Source organism: Verruconis gallopava (assembly GCF_000836295.1).
Source record: "Verruconis gallopava strain CBS 43764 unplaced genomic scaffold supercont1.22, whole genome shotgun sequence".
Classification (NCBI taxonomy): Eukaryota; Fungi; Ascomycota; class Dothideomycetes; order Venturiales; family Sympoventuriaceae; genus Verruconis; species Verruconis gallopava.
In genome coordinates, this window is record NW_015622158.1 from 423796 (window position 1) to 438707 (window position 14912).

Consider the following 14912-nt stretch of genomic DNA (forward strand, 5'->3'; position numbering starts at 1 on the left):
CGTACCCACAGACCTGTTCTGGAAGCTGTAGGCGAAAGCTTGGTTGTATCAAGTACCCCACCCCTATTGTTGCTCACCAATTACGCCTTTACGATTTCGCAACGAGCAGGAAAAGTAAAAGGGCTGTGTCTACAGTCCCGTCGGCACGCTCGTCCGATGCTCATCGATCTGGGTTCACGTGGCTCTGCATCTTGACATGGACTGATCGAGCAGCATTGATTTTGACGTAGCGCATGTCGACAGGTACAAGGCGCTCAGCTGGCTTTGATTTCGTAGCGCCTGAAGAGAAATCCACGATATTCCATCACTTGGGTCGTCGCTGTGGGCGAAACGACTCACACGTTCAATTGGATCCTGACTATTCCCTGAAGCCGGCCTTGACTTACTCATCGGCGTTCAACCCGTACTTTCACTACAAAGGCATAATCACGACAGGGACTCATCTATGGGAGATTAGATAGAACGTCTAGGTAAGGCTTGATAACCGCGTAAGGGTTTTAGCATGTAACATCGTCGTTAAAGGCATTTTTAAGCCCTGCTGTTTTGTCAGATTGAGAATAGATACCAGCACCACGAGACTTCGTTTGGTGCTACTAGTGATACACGCATGCTTTCAACTTTTCAGGACTTGTGAAGTGTGAGCTTTCACCAAAAACCAAGAGGAGCGCGTCTATCGATATGATTTAACGTTGATGGCATGCCACGTTACTCCAGCGCTGAAAATATGGCTGCAGAACCTCTTAAAGCTTCAACATGACGACCCAGAAATATCATGCCTTAAAACCATCTAGCAGGCTGTTTTCTGCCACTCTCTCCACCGACTTGAACATTTTACTTTGTAACGCGATGCCCTCCTCAGCCTTCGCATAGGCCTCATCACTCCTGTCTGTCAAGACTTTCAACTCATCTTCGGTGAGCAACGCGCCCGCTCTCTCAGCGTCTAGATCGATCCTCTCTCCATCGCTCTGCCGCAGAAGTCTCTGCAACTCTTCTAGCTCGTCCTTCTCCTGTCTCGACTTGCTGTTATCTTCCCTGAAGCGTTGCTTGCGGATGACAAGTTTTTCTAGGCGTCGTTTGCCCTCTGCGGTCTCGAGAAGAGACTGTTCGACGGTGCCGCGGGTGGCAAGACGATATACAATGACGTTGTTGACTTGTCCGATGCGATGTGCGCGGTCTTGGGCTTGCAGGTCTTGCTGGGGATTCCAATCCGAGTCGTATAGAATCACAGTATCCGCCGCAGCTAGGTTGATGCCCTGGCCACCGGCGCGGGTGCTGAGCAGGAAGAGATTGACAGCATCTTTCTTGTTCTTGCCTGTGGCAGGCGCATTGAAGGCTGTGATCTGTGCCTGACGCTCGGCTTGCGGGATTGAGCCGTCAATTCTGCAAACTTTCCAGCCTCGGAACCATGCATACTGTTCGAGGAGATCGAGTTGTGTTTTGAATTGAGAAAATATGAGCACTTTGTGTCCATCTTTAAACAGAGCGGGCAGCAGGGAGTCGAGCAACATCATCTTCCCGGACGTTGTGATCAGTGTCTCGTCCGGTTCACCGGCTTCGCCATTCTGACCTTCAAGAAGGAAGGGATTGAAGAAGTTGTACGGCGAATCGCAGCACAAACGCAGCTGCATAATTGGATTTTGAAGCTTCTTCTGACCAATCTGCTTCTTAGCAAGTGCAAGCGTTTCTGCGAAGATGTGCTCTTCCTCTGCGCCTGACGAGAGCTCCTCCGGCTCGTGGTGTGACTGTTCAGCCTCAAGCTGGGCAAAATACTTGCGATCGCTGAGCTCCTCGTAACTCTGCACCTTGCTTTTTCGAATCCGTACGCTCCTACTAGGTGTTGACTCTCGACTTGTCTTTGTGCTCTTAGCTGGGGTGCTACAATCACTGTCATGGCCGCTGGCCTTGCGTTTGCCGAGACTGCTTCGGCCGCTGACGCTCATCGGCGTGACTGAGCGGCTCATGCTCAAGCGCTCGGCAGCTTTGGATTCGAGATACTTTCTGCTGGATCCTTCAAGGATTGCCTGGTAGAGCTCTCGCTGCATGGTCGTCAGTGGCGCATACAATATGTATTCTCGCTTCTTTGGCAACAACTTCTCCACGTCGGCCTTGACGCGTCGAAGCAAGAATGGCTTGAGAATGGCGTGAAGACTTGTGACGAGCTGTTTTTGACGGTCCTCAGACAGAATTGTCTCGTACCCTTGCTTCTGCTTGAGCTCGGAGAAATCGAACCATGACTCGAACTGGTCAAAGTTGGCAAAGATTTGAGGCATGAGAAAATGGAGCAGCGACCAAAGCTCAGACAGGTTGTTCTGAAGTGGTGTGCCTGTGATGAGAAGGCGATTGGCAGAAGGATAGGTTTGCAACTCGCGGATGAGGCGACAGTCCAGGTTTTTCAACCGATGACCTTCGTCAATGACCAAAAAGCCCCACTGGTACTTGTTAAGAAAGTTGCGGTCGTTCATGCACATCTCGTAGCTGGTGATGACGACTGGAAAGTCGGCCGTGCCCGGATTCCTAAAGTGCTTTTTCCTAATGACGGCACGTTCTTGTTTCGTTCCGTGGTAGAGGACGACGGGCACGGAAGGAGTCCACTTCTTGAACTCCTCCAGCCAGTTGCTCGTCGTGCTGAGAGGCGCAGCAATCAGAAATGGGCCGTAGCTCTGAACCTCGCGGAGATAGGCGAGAAAGGCGATGGTCTGAATGGTCTTGCCCAAGCCCATTTCGTCGGCAAGAATGCCATTGAGGCCGTTTCGATGGATCGAAGTCAGCCACTCAAGGCCTTCGAGTTGGTACTTGCGCATGGTACCTCCAGTCACAAGCTTAGGTTGCTTTGCAGACTTGAGGTTTTGAATCCCCACATCGCTGGACTTCACCTCATTATCAGCATCTTCTCGGGCAGCCTCGGCGACGGTGAGCTTGTTTGACTTCGCTTCGAGGTCATCTTTTTTAAAGTAACTGGAGATTTTGCCGTCTTTCTTTGCCTTCTTGGGCGGCCGTCCTCGCTTGCGAGGAGATTCGCCAGAGCCGCCGCTCGTTGCGGCCCGCGTTGCTCGCCTCTGCGACTCTTCCGCAATTTGCTCTGCCTTCTCTTCGCGTTCTGCTGCCCGATCCCGAGCGACGACGTCATTCTCCTCCTGGCCCTCATCTTCTTGCTGCATCTGCGACAGCATCACGGCCGACCACAATTTACTCTGATTGAGCAAGTAATTCAGCGCCTTGAACTTGTCGTCCATATGCTTCTGGCCTCCTTTGAGATCCTCGTTTCGCTTTTTCTCCATCTCGGCGTCGCGTGCCGCTTGTTCCTCTCGCCGCCTCCTTGCCATCTCTTCGATCTCGTGGCGCATTTCGTCGGACTGAGCGCGGTCTTCTGAGTTGTTCATGTCGGGAGGAGGTGACGAAGCCGGCGTGCTGCGAGGGGATCTACCGGCACTCATGCTGCAAGAAGAAGATGCCGGCATGGCTAGTCGATGGATCTACCCAGAGCTGAGTTGGAATGCAGGACGCGTGAAAAATGGATGACTGTCGGCACCGATGTCGTGCAATTGCCGCACCCGTCTCTCCTGTGCAACGGGCCCAAATCGCCGCCAGGGTTTTCTTAAGCGTGTCAGCACGTTTTGGCACACGCGAATGGTGAAGCGGTGCAGGCAAGACGTGTCTCTCACTGGAGAAAAGCTGGTCGGTCGCTGTCCGAACAGAGTCGTGACGTTACGCGGTTCCGCATCGCGCTAACGCGAAGTCACGGGAGGTGACGACACACGGAAGGAAATTAAGCAGCGCTTGGGCCATCGTCTTCTCGACCTGTCGACAGAAACCCCATCTTCCCTCATCATCGTTTGCCCTGCGCCTTATCTGATGCTCATTCTCCGTACGTGTGATGAAAGAGAAATCGCCCGTCTCATCTCTGCCACGTGCTCCTGGCACTCGTCTTTTGCTGATGCGGTTGGCTGATGCTGCGCTTCCCCACACACACACCCATCCTCTGAATCGCATACGGCTCTCCTCGGCCTTTGAGAAGGGCCGCGATTTTATAGCAGAGCGAGCAGCATCACAGCTTGCTGTGGCTGCCCTCAAAAGCTCGCATGCGCTCATTCGATGCCGAAACCTCGGTCTGCTCTGGTACGCGAGGTCTTGTCTAAATCGCCGAACTGCTGCACTCCAGCCCCCTTCGCTTTCGTTCTGTCGGTACTGTTTTGCCATGACTTCTATGACGCAAGTTCGCGGCTGTTGTACTTGCCGCGACACGCGAATGCGGTCTACAGATCCTGATGGATCCCCTTACTCGATGATAACGTGAAAGCCCGCTTCCAGATTGGCTACCAAAGTCCTGGCCCTGGGAGGCTGTGTTCTGTCTCATCAAAAGAAATCCCTCAGACTATCCAGGCCGGGTAATGCGCCAGACCCTACGGATCTACCTTCAGGCATGCTACCTAGCTCTGAACCAACGTTGTGAGAAAAACCTGCTCGATAGCATAGGCTTCATGTTCCGCATGCGTGAGCTCTGCTGGCTTGTTTGAATTGAGTATCGTTCCGTCTCGCCGTGGCTGAACCAGGTCGAACTTGTCGCTGTCGAAAATCCCTCAGCACGTGTATATTGGCATATCGTCGGTGCAGCCGCTGTAAGCATTCACTACGAATATAAATTGCGACCATGAGCAAACGATAGTGAACTTTTTTTCTATCCTTCTTCTACTCCATCTTGGGCCCCTCGTCTTCCCAGCTTGTCGCTGCTTTGAACGCCGCAAACAATCCGTCAAGTTTTTCATCATGGCTGATCCCGACATAAAACCAGAGCCTCGTATCCGATATGCGGATGACATCGACATAGAACGGGCCGGCAGGCAAAACGCGGCTGGTCTCCAGCGCAGCAGGTCGCGAGACTCCTCTCGTTCAAGCCTGTCGCGCTCTCGCAGCCTCGTCGACCCTGCCGTCGCACTTCCAATCCAGTACCGCACAATGTTCGTGTGCCTTTTTGAACTTTCCAGGTCGGCGCTGTGATTTTCTGACCCCGTCTCAAAAGCTCTTTCAACGTTGCCGACTCCCAAGAGCGTGTTCCCGACCGCGAGACCAAGGCAAAGAATGTGACAACCGGTGGGGACAACAAAAACGCTGCGTCGAGTCCGGCGGCTGCTAATGAAGTCTTCCAGATATTGCCAACCTCGAGTGGCATCTGCTTCCGGTAGACGATGTCCTTGAGCGCCTTTCCGTGTCCCCTAGCCAGGGCCTGTCCAGTGACCAGGTAGCCAGAAAGATAAAAGAGGTTGGCCGTAACGTGTTAACTCCACCGCCCTCTCGTTGGTTTCGCAAGACGATCGGCTATCTCTATGGCGGGTTTGGCTCGGTCCTCTTTGTTGCCTCCATACTGGTCTTCATCGCTTGGAAGCCCCTCGGTGACCCCCCAGCCGTCGCAAACTTGGCTCTCGCTATCGTCCTTGCTATTGTGTGGCTAATACAAGCCACTTTTGCCTTCTATCAAGGTGAGCTGTTCCCTCACCGTGTTGTTTCGCTGCTGACCGTTCTGTGAGATTGGTCGAGCTCTCGTGTCATGTCGTCGATCAAGAATCTCATGCCAGATAATTGCGTCGTCCTTCGTGATGGAAGCCGAAGAGAGGTCCCTGCCGCAGAGCTAGTCCCGGGTGACTTGCTGTTCATCCGTCTAGGTGACAAGTTGCCTGCAGATGTTCGGTTCATCGAAGCTTCGCCGGATGCAAAGTTCGATCGGTCAATTCTCACTGGCGAAGCGGAGCCGTTGCGCGGCGTGGTCGACTCGGCTGAAAAGAACTACGTACGTATTGGGCGGACTGACGTGACCTGAATCTTTGAGAGTGCTTACAAAAGGTTGCAGATGGAAACACCTTGTATTGGCATGGCAGGCACCCACTGTGTGTCTGGAAGCGCAATGGGCGTTGTAGTGTCTACAGGAGACCGTTCCATCTTTGGACAGGTAAGTCAAGTTTAGAAATCTGTTGTGCTTCGTACTAAATTGTTGTGTCTAGCTTGCGAAGCTTACGAGCACACCTGACACTGGTCTCACACTATTGGAGAAAGAGATCTACTACTTTGTGGCGACCATCGTTGCCATCATGCTTACCATGGTCGTCGTTGTCATTATTGTTTGGTGCGTAGACGCGACAATATCCGACTAAACAACCCAGCTGACAAAAACGTATAGGGCAGCTTGGCTTCGCAAAGATCATCCCGATTGGATCTCAGTCTCTCTTTTGATCGTCGACTGTGTATCGGTAGCCGTTGCGTTCATTCCTGAGGGGCTCCCTATTGCCGTGACAGCCAGTCTCACCATCACTGCCGCGGTCATGAAGAAAAACAACATCCTTTGCAAGTCACTCAAGACGGTAGAGACTCTTGGATCGGTCAGCACAATATGCTCTGACAAGACGGGAACGCTCACCAAAAACATGATGACGGTCAGCGACTGCATGGTTGCCCGAGAGGAGATGCCGGCCAATACTGCGGCTGGCATTGTCCATCTAAGCCAGAGAAACGAAAGGCCAGAGCCTTTGTCAAAGGCTCTGAGAGATCTTGCCGAGATTGCCGCCGTATGCAATGCTGGCGACTTTGATGTGACCACGAACCACCTGCCTATAGATCAGCGCAAGGTGATGGGCGACGCCACCGATTCAGCAATCTTACGCTTTGCCGAGTCCATCATACCGGTTTCGAGCACGCGAGAAAAGTGGAAGCGCATCTACCGCGTCGCGTTCAACTCGAAAAACAAGTTCATGATCCAGGTCGTCGGTCTCTCGGACAGCTGCAAGGAGTTCAACCACACGTCAGATTCCAAGCCCATCCTCACAATCAAGGGCGCACCGGACATCCTCCTCCCGCGATGTCTGTTCTACGTGGACGGCAACGGGGAGACCCAGGCGCTTTCCCAAGAGCAGAGAACGTACGTCGAGAACGTCAAGAACAAATGGTCAGCGCAAGGCAAGCGCGTTATTCTGCTGGCGCGCAAAGCCCTCTCTTCCAAGCACATGCTGCTGGGCATCCAGACGGAGGAGTTTGAGAACACGATCATGGACGAGTCGAAGAGTCAGCTTGAATTCGTAGGCATCGTCGGCATCGTCGACCCACCCAAGGACGAGATCCCGGACGTGATCCGAACCTTGCGCGGCGCGGGGATCAAGGTGCACATGGTCACGGGCGACTTCAAGCTCACGGCGCAGGCCATCGCGGCGGAATGCGGGATCATAACAGTGCCGCAGGACTGTGTCGAGTCGGCGAGCGACCTGTCCGTCATCGCGGTCTCGGATGTGATCCCGTCCACGCCGACGACGCGCGCCATCGCCGTCAGCGGCGAGGAGCTCAAGAGCCTTGACGAGTCGCAGTGGGATAGGCTCTGCGCGTACGACGAGATCGTGTTTGCCAGAACGACGCCGGAGCAGAAGCTGCGGATCGTCAAGGAGCTGCAGTCTCGCGGCGAGATTGTCGGCATGACCGGCGACGGAGTCAACGACGCGCCTTCTCTGAAGACGGCGGACATCGGCATCGCGGTCGGCTCCGGCTCCGACATCGCCGTCGAGGCGGCCGACATGGTCCTTCTCGACTCCTTCTCCGCCATCGTAGAGGCGGTCAAGTACGGCCGCGTGGTGTTCGACAACCTGAAGAAGACGATCTGCTACCTGCTGCCCGCCGGCTCGTTCTCGGAGTTCTGGCCCGTCATGACCAACGTCGTCTTCGGACTTCCGCAGATCCTGTCCTCCTTCTTGATGATCATCATCTGCTGCTTCACCGACTGCGCCGCCGCGACCGCGATCGCGTACGAGAAGCCCGAGGCGGACGTGCTGAGACTGAGACCGAGGAATCCGAAGAAGGACCACCTCGTCGACTGGAAGCTGATCCTGCAGGCCTACGGAATCACAGGTGTCTTGCAGACGACCCTTTCGTTCGCAATGTCCTACTGGTACGCCCAACGGAAGGGCCTACCCTTTAGCGTCTTGTGGTTCGGCTTCGGCGCGTCGCCGGCCAACATGTCGGCTGACACGATGAACCAGATCCTAAACACTGCCTCCTCCATTTACTTCGTGAACTTGGTTGTCATGTAAGCTCGTCCAATTCACGCTGGCGCCAAGCCCCGTCTCTAACCTGTTGTCCAGGCAATGGTTCAATCTTATGGCGGTCCGGACACGCAGGCTTTCGCTCCTGCAGCATCCGCCACTGTTTCGCAAGGAAACTAGGAACCTGTACCTCTTCCCGGCCGTCTTTTTCTCTTTTTTGATCGCCATCTTCTTCCTCTACGTTTCAATCTTCCACGAGAAACTCGGGACTTCGCAGGTCCCTGCTGAACACTGGTTTATTCCCATGGGATTCGGTGTTGGGATCTTGCTCATCGACGAGGCCAGGAAGTGGGCTGTGAGAAGGTATCCAAATGGTCCTGTAGCTAAGATTGCTTGGTAACAAAGGCATGAGCCTGGTAGAGAGAGAGAAATACCAGGGCTTCTGCTACGCGATTAGAATAGAGTACAAGAATCAGATCAGACCAGACAAGATCAATAAAAGAAGAGACAGTATATACATCTATCTTTGGATCACACGACTTTTGCAATCTTTTGCCTCCACGTCTATCAAACACCAAGCGTGGCTGATTCTCCAGCGTCTAACATAACCTCAAGTTGACACCATCTCGAGCTTGTCATGCGTGAAGAGGCCGTGCTCTTGGCGGCCGCCTCGCTGCGCGCGATGTTTTGCTCGATAAACTTCCTCAACAACGCCCAGATCTCGCGCGTTTTTTTGTCCATCTTCTTGCTCTCCATCTCGCCGTCGTACTCGCCGGCTAAGAAACTCTGCATTCGCTTGCTTGAGGTGACCATGGCGCGAATGGCAACCTGGGTTCGATAGCACAGGCCAGCCGGACTGAGATAGTACTCTCCCAAGTAGTGATGGTCCTCAAGCAGGTTGCGCTGCCCCTCGCTGAGCAAAGGCAAAATCAAGTGATCTATCGTTGTGCAGTCATGTCGGTTGCTGGCCAAGATGAAGCCGTCTGCGGTCGTGTTAAATGGCAGACTCGACTCCGTGTATAAAAGTCGCCGTCAACTTACATTCGACTAGCAAATAGTCGTTGCTATGTGCTCCGTAGGACACCACAACTTCTTCACCCTTGCCTTTTGCACGTCAGAATCCTCTGCTTCGCATGCCGACGGTATGGTACAAACTGTAGCTTCTGTCGCAAATGATCGCGGCACCTTGCACATCCTCCACCACTCGACACTTCGGTACGACGTAAAATGTCAGCATGGGATTTCCAACATCTCGCATTCACGCTTACTCCGTGATCTTCGTGGTTGAAATAGTCACCCCATGGAACTAGCGCCAGACATTCATCTCTAGGCAACTTCCTTCCCTTCCTCGCTTCGTCTCTGGCCTTTTTGAAAAACGCCCAATAGAAGCAGCGCGTGTTGACCACGAGCCAGTAGTACTTGTACCAATCTCTCAGATGCTCGGGAATGCTGGCGTGTAAAGTCTGGACATCACGTTCATACTTCTCCCGCTGACATCTGAGCAGCGTCTGCGCGGCCGGAGTAAGCATCATCTGCTCTTCCTCGCTCCAACACAGCGGCATGCTCTCCTCGAAGTCTTCTCGAGAAGGCCAAACGTCCTGCCATGGCTTGTACCAGCGGTCGTCATTTTCATGGTTGAGTGTTAACGCGGCGGCGACTACGCCATAAACCGTGCCTCGAGCGATGCCGGACTCGCGCACAAAGTTTGAGTCGTGCGTGATCAGCGCTGAAGCTGGTATAGAGACGACGGATTCTCCTTTCTGACCGTTTGGTTCTGTAAATCTGGCTTCTCGACCCTAATGACGGAATGGACGCTACCAACCTTCAGATTCCGGGTCGCCACAACACCTAAACCCTTGCCTGGGAACTTGGCGGGTGCAACACCTTTGATGACGACTCCTCGCAGCTTTGCCCAAGCTGTGAAGGCTTCGTGCCTAGCATCAAGTGCCATCGCTACCTGATGCGAGGAGAGACAATGCTACGAGCGAGGAGGTGACAGAAGTCAGTACAAGCTCATCATCGCATTGGGGCCACAGAAGCTGTAATGTGTTGGGTTTCAAGGTGTCTTCCAAGCATCTCAATGTTACGTCGAGCTCAGGTTTCGCACTTTTGCAGTGAACGTCTGAAGGTGCCGAGCTGAAAGGGATTGTACGATCGGAAAAAGTCACGTGATCAAATCTCCTTCACCATGACCAAGAGTAAATGTACGAATGAGCGGTGGGAAGGATGGAGAACGCAAGTTTGAATCTGCTCATTGCATTACCCGTATACTTGATACCGCGATACCAGACTTTAGCTGAATTAGCAGCCCCACACAATCCAGCCGTCATCCTACATCGCGTCATTGTGCTCAAATTGATCCCACAAAGCTGATCTCCACTGCACCCACGAGTTTAAGTTGCGTGTCCTTCAAATGATGCAGAAATACGTCCTCTCGTGTCCCAGCAAGAGAGTGAGTATCGTCTTATTTGCTAGAAAAGAATGCAGAGCGGCGCCAGATTTATGGTTGAGTGGTATCATCGCAAATGCAGCAAGCAAAAAGGTAACGTGGGCCATGTTCTTCAAGTCAAGCCTCTTGAACATTGGACGATGTCCCGAGAGCTGGCCACTGTCAAGAGACAGCCGCATTGAAAACAAAAGCACACCTTTACACCATCCCCGTTCAAAGTCATATGTATAAACCCAAGCCAACATGTTCCCGTCGTCTCTTTCCTGAGAAGATTTCGCCACGACTGAGAAGGCAACAATATTCTCAGGAAACAAGTTCAACGTCAAGGATAAGCACTTTCACTAGCACAATAGCATTTGATAGCTTTGCTTTCCAGCCCAACAATTTTCACGATACGAGGTACAAGATATCAGAAAGAAGGAAAAAAAAAAGTTGAATAAATCAGAAAACATCGCAAAATGGGTATTTCCTTTTCGTGTGCTCCGTAAGAGTGGTATCTTGCGTTATAAACCATTGTGGGTATTGTTCATCATTGGCCGCTTTTGTAGTTGCAGGTAAATTTTTTTTTGGTATCTCTAACGTGGTGGGCCGATCGGACCCGGGTATCCTGTAGTAGTGGTGGTAGTTGTAATAGTAGAAGCGGTTTTGAAAGAATGAGAAGTGCTGGGGCGACCGCTGTCAACAGATCCGCGGACGTCATAGCGTGAGGTCGGCGTGGTGTCACCTGGTACTGGATGTGGACCTAGCGATGCGACGGAGCCGTTGGCGTGGGATGTTGGCAGAGTGCCGAAGGACGGGAACTTGCCATTGGTCATGCTGTGAGAGCTTGGTGGAGGATGATGCCAGCCATTGCCGCCGAGGTGGAGAGCACCGCCCTCTTCTTCAGGAAGGTTGATGCCACTGTCATTCCATGGATTCCGCGAAAAGCTGCTGACGGATTCCAGACTTGCCAGTGACGCTTTCGAGGCGTTGCTTGAAGCGTGCTTGAACAGCGAACCCGGCGAGTTGGTACCGTTTCGACGTCGGTCGATGAGTGAGGAGAAGGACGTCATGCTTCCCGGCTTGCGGAACTTGGAGAAGAAGCTCGAGCTTTCGCCTTCGACATCACCGAAGTTGGAACGAGTTGGTGAATCAGTGTTGGATGGCTTTGTTTGATGCAGAAGCTTCGACTCGAAAAAAGGAAGAGAGTCCTCGAACGAGTCTGACTTGGGCCTGGGAATAGCACCCTTCACTGTCTCGGCGTTAAGACCCTTGGCAACCAGCTTAGCTACGAGGGCATCGATGGCATCTTTGAGGCCACCAGCGTTGTTACGAGTGTAGCTAAGCACAAGACATTCAGGATCGGAAAGGTCGGCAGGTGCTTTCCAATTTGGGTCGAGGCGGACATCGAGACAGTACTGTTCACGCATGGTAGTAACAACGTCGGACTGAAATTCTGGCCCTCGCAAGTACTCCTTCAGCTCAGGAGAGGCAGAGAAGGCAAGCTCGTGTGACTCTGGCACCATCCCCTGTGCGTCGTATGTTAGCACGTTAACCCGCAAAGGCAGAACATCCAGGGTGGGGATATTACCAGTAAACCATCAACAGCATGCGGAATTTGGTACTCGGGCCCGGAAATGGTGACGTTGTTGCTCGCCTCTTCAGGATTTGGAAAAGTAATCTTGCAGTTCCACTTCTTCTCAAGCTGCTCGATTTCAGGCATACGCTTGATCATGTCGCGCTGGTAAAGTCTATCGATGAACACGGTCTCGTTGACGAACTCGGCGTCGACCTTTTCCACCATGTCCATGATCTCTTGCTTGACTAGTTCCAGATTTTGGGCGTTTCGCGTTGGCGTGCGACAGATGACATTGTCGACCTTGATGTCCTCATCGTCTCGTCCGTGGGCACCTCGGTCCATTGCGTTCGAGAACTTGACGAATACAGAGTAGCGCTTCATGATGCGTTGGATGTGCTGACCGCCGATGCCGATGATGCGCTTGTGGTATTGATCGGGAACATGGAACGAGATCGAAGCAGGCATCTCCTGCTCGACAAGCTCCAAGCCGTTCTTGATGGCATCGTAATGCTGGCCACGAATGTCGATGTAGAAGTTGTATTCGTTGAAACCGTCAAACACGATCTGGACATTGGAGTGACTCATGATCTTGTTGATCTTGCCATTCTTCTTGCCGCTGACAAACTCCTTGTGCTCGTTGGCGAGCTCGACCTTGACAGACAGCGCGGCCTGGTACTTAGCAAAGGGCGTGTCGCTGATGACGTGCATGGCAAGCTTGACCGAGTCATCGGACCCGAAAACGTGGAACGTGTTGTTCTCAAAGATGACCTCGGCGCCCGAGCTGATGCAGATGTCACCCAGGCCCTCGAAAAGTTCCTCGGTGTAGGCGCTGAAGTCGGCCTGGCCTTGGACGAGCCAAGTTGCGCTGTAGAACTGCGACGCCAATGCCATGACCTCACGAACCGTACGCTCAACGTTGAGCATGTCTGTTGCCTGTACGCGGATGCGCCCAATTCTGCGACCAACAGACGGAAACACGACAAAGGCACCGTTCAGCTCCATCAGCTTTCGAACCTTGTCGAGGCGGCCAAGAATGATGTCGTCAATCTTGGTGTCGGTGATGTTGACATCTTTGAAGAAAGGCTTAGCTGCCACGACCAAGTTCCTCAATCGCAGCTTCGCGTCCGTGATTTCGCTCGCGTTTTTGCCAGTGATGATGATCTCGTCTTCCGGTCTACGGATAGCGCCCGGCGGAACGTAGCCAAACACTTGAGGGAACGGCGGTGGGAAGTAAATTGTCGTGTTCGTAGCCGACTCGATGGCGGTAATGTTCTTGCGGCCCCGCCCTTGAATCAAGGTGTGCAGTGTCAGATCGATTGGCATTGTGTCGACGTGGAGTCGATGCTGTCACATGGTAAGCCGAACAGGTTTCACCTGCCTGGGTCTCTTATTTTGGATCAAAAGAGTTCAACGTACCAGCTGGTCAATCATGATCAAGAGCCTGATCTTGGCATGCTCTTCGGTCAGCATGTCGCCAAAGACTACGATACGAAGCTTTTCGCTGCTCGCGGCCTCGATGCTGCCGTTCAGACTGACGGCATCATCCAGCGGCTTGGGCTTCAACAAGAAGATATCGGCTTGCGTATGGTGGGCCGTCTTGTCCAGATGGGCGAGGAACTCCGCTGATATGCCGTGGGCGCCGTCCGACGGTCGTTTGCCGGAGACTAGGTGCTCGTCCAGGTCGATGACGGCGGAACGCTAGGAAGCATCAGCATCATTTCACAGTGCACAGTGCCAGCACCGAGCATACCAGTGATATCGGCATCGAGTTCAGGATGGCCTGACGGGCGCCTTGGACGACGTCGTAAGGGCCACGGAGGCACACATTGGTGACCCAGGCCTTGGATCTTGGCGGCATGCCGGCGACGGGCTTGGGATGACCGGACCGGATAAAGTACCTGACGCCGCCATTTGTCTTGTGTACGATGTTCTCGCAAAAAATCTCGAGATTTTCGCGGTGCTGCGCGTGCACAGGCAGCTCGTACACGGGCTTGTCCTCGGCGCCTTCGGGCTGGACCCAGCGATCAAAAGCGCCTGGCGATGCGTAGATGACCTCTTCGCGCCTTGGCCCGGCGAGCTCCGAGTTGAAGGGCACATTGAAGGAGAGGGTGACCTGGGCGTGGCCTGCAGGCGCGGCCGAGGTGACGGGCGCTGTCGCGGTGCGAACGGGGCGGTGAGCTTGCTGCAAGTCGCTGGCGTTGGACCGGTGGCCGCCAAAGGGTATCGAGGGCGCTCTCGTCATGCGGTCCCAGCCACTCCTGGCGGAATTCGCAATGGTGTTCATGGCTATCCTGTTTTTTTGGGGTGTGTGGGGGATGGAGTGGGCGAAGGGCACGAAGAAGGCGTGGTGGGTCGGCCGCTTGGAAGGCGGACGCCGGGACGATTGCGAGGCGGATGGGGGGGGGGGCGTGACGGGGAGAGGGGAAGAAGGGAAACGAACGAAAGCGCGGGTCAAGGGAGGAAGCCGAAGGGGGTTGCGACTGAAAGGAAACGAAAAGGCCACCTCCGTCGCCGTCTGCTCGAGGGGGTTGGATATGAGGATGGTGGCAGCAGATTGATAGAGAAGCAGCAGGCAAGAGACGGGCGCGAGTGCCAGGCGTTGACGGGCGGCGGTCACGTGCGGCGCAGGTCTGTGCGGTGCCCAGCGCTGCCAACGAGCCCGTGGAAAGTCGTCGACCAACAGCGCGCGCACCTCCACCGCACCGAAGCCAGCAGCCAGCAGCCAGCAGCCAGCAGCCCGCAGCTCGCAGCAGGCTCAGCGTCCAGCGGCTCCATGACTCGCCCGGGATCGAGCTGGCACCCACCGTCGTTCCCGTGGAGGCCGTTCCGCGACGCCTTCTGAGCCGGACCCGCCGTTGCGTACCGTCATCGTCAACGTCTGCTCTCAGTGCAG

At 54.0% G+C, this 14912-nt stretch overlaps 4 protein-coding genes across 6 annotated transcripts; 1 reads left to right on the plus strand and 3 right to left on the minus strand.

Annotated features, from left to right (window-relative positions):
• Positions 1–501: 501 nt before the first annotated feature.
• PV09_06476 (uncharacterized protein) lies at positions 502–3751 on the minus strand. The gene has a single exon (XM_016360118.1). The coding sequence runs from the start codon at positions 3456–3458 to the stop codon at positions 771–773; it is 2688 nt and encodes an 895-aa protein (XP_016212200.1). The 5' UTR covers positions 3459–3751; the 3' UTR covers positions 502–770.
• Positions 3752–4689: 938 nt separating this feature from the next.
• PV09_06477 lies at positions 4690–8523 on the plus strand. 2 transcript variants are annotated; one of them, XM_016360119.1, is made up of 8 exons: positions 4690–4955; positions 5018–5088; positions 5145–5474; positions 5523–5782; positions 5843–5941; positions 5994–6115; positions 6170–8056; positions 8112–8523. In XM_016360119.1, the coding sequence occupies exons 1-8, from the start codon at positions 4765–4767 to the stop codon at positions 8410–8412; spliced, it is 3261 nt and encodes a 1086-aa protein (XP_016212201.1). In that variant the 5' UTR covers positions 4690–4764; the 3' UTR covers positions 8413–8523. The 2 variants fall into 2 exon arrangements, with proteins under 2 accessions (XP_016212201.1, XP_016212202.1); XM_016360120.1 differs by having other exon boundaries at positions 4690–5088.
• On the minus strand, positions 8385–10252 carry PV09_06478. Of its 2 annotated transcripts, XM_016360121.1 has the most exons (5): positions 9835–10252; positions 9281–9772; positions 9168–9222; positions 9054–9116; positions 8385–8995 (listed from the first exon to the last, which is right to left on the minus strand). In XM_016360121.1, exons 1-5 carry the CDS (start codon positions 9961–9963, stop codon positions 8580–8582), a joined length of 1155 nt encoding a protein of 384 aa, XP_016212203.1. In that variant the 5' UTR covers positions 9964–10252; the 3' UTR covers positions 8385–8579. The 2 variants fall into 2 exon arrangements, with proteins under 2 accessions (XP_016212203.1, XP_016212204.1); XM_016360122.1 differs by having other exon boundaries at positions 9281–10252.
• Positions 10247–14416, minus strand: PV09_06479 (uncharacterized protein). The gene is made up of 4 exons (XM_016360123.1): positions 13770–14416; positions 13436–13717; positions 12032–13363; positions 10247–11969 (listed from the first exon to the last, which is right to left on the minus strand). Exons 1-4 carry the CDS (start codon positions 14301–14303, stop codon positions 11037–11039), a joined length of 3081 nt encoding a protein of 1026 aa, XP_016212205.1. The 5' UTR covers positions 14304–14416; the 3' UTR covers positions 10247–11036.
• Between the last annotated feature and the right edge of the window lie 496 nt (positions 14417–14912).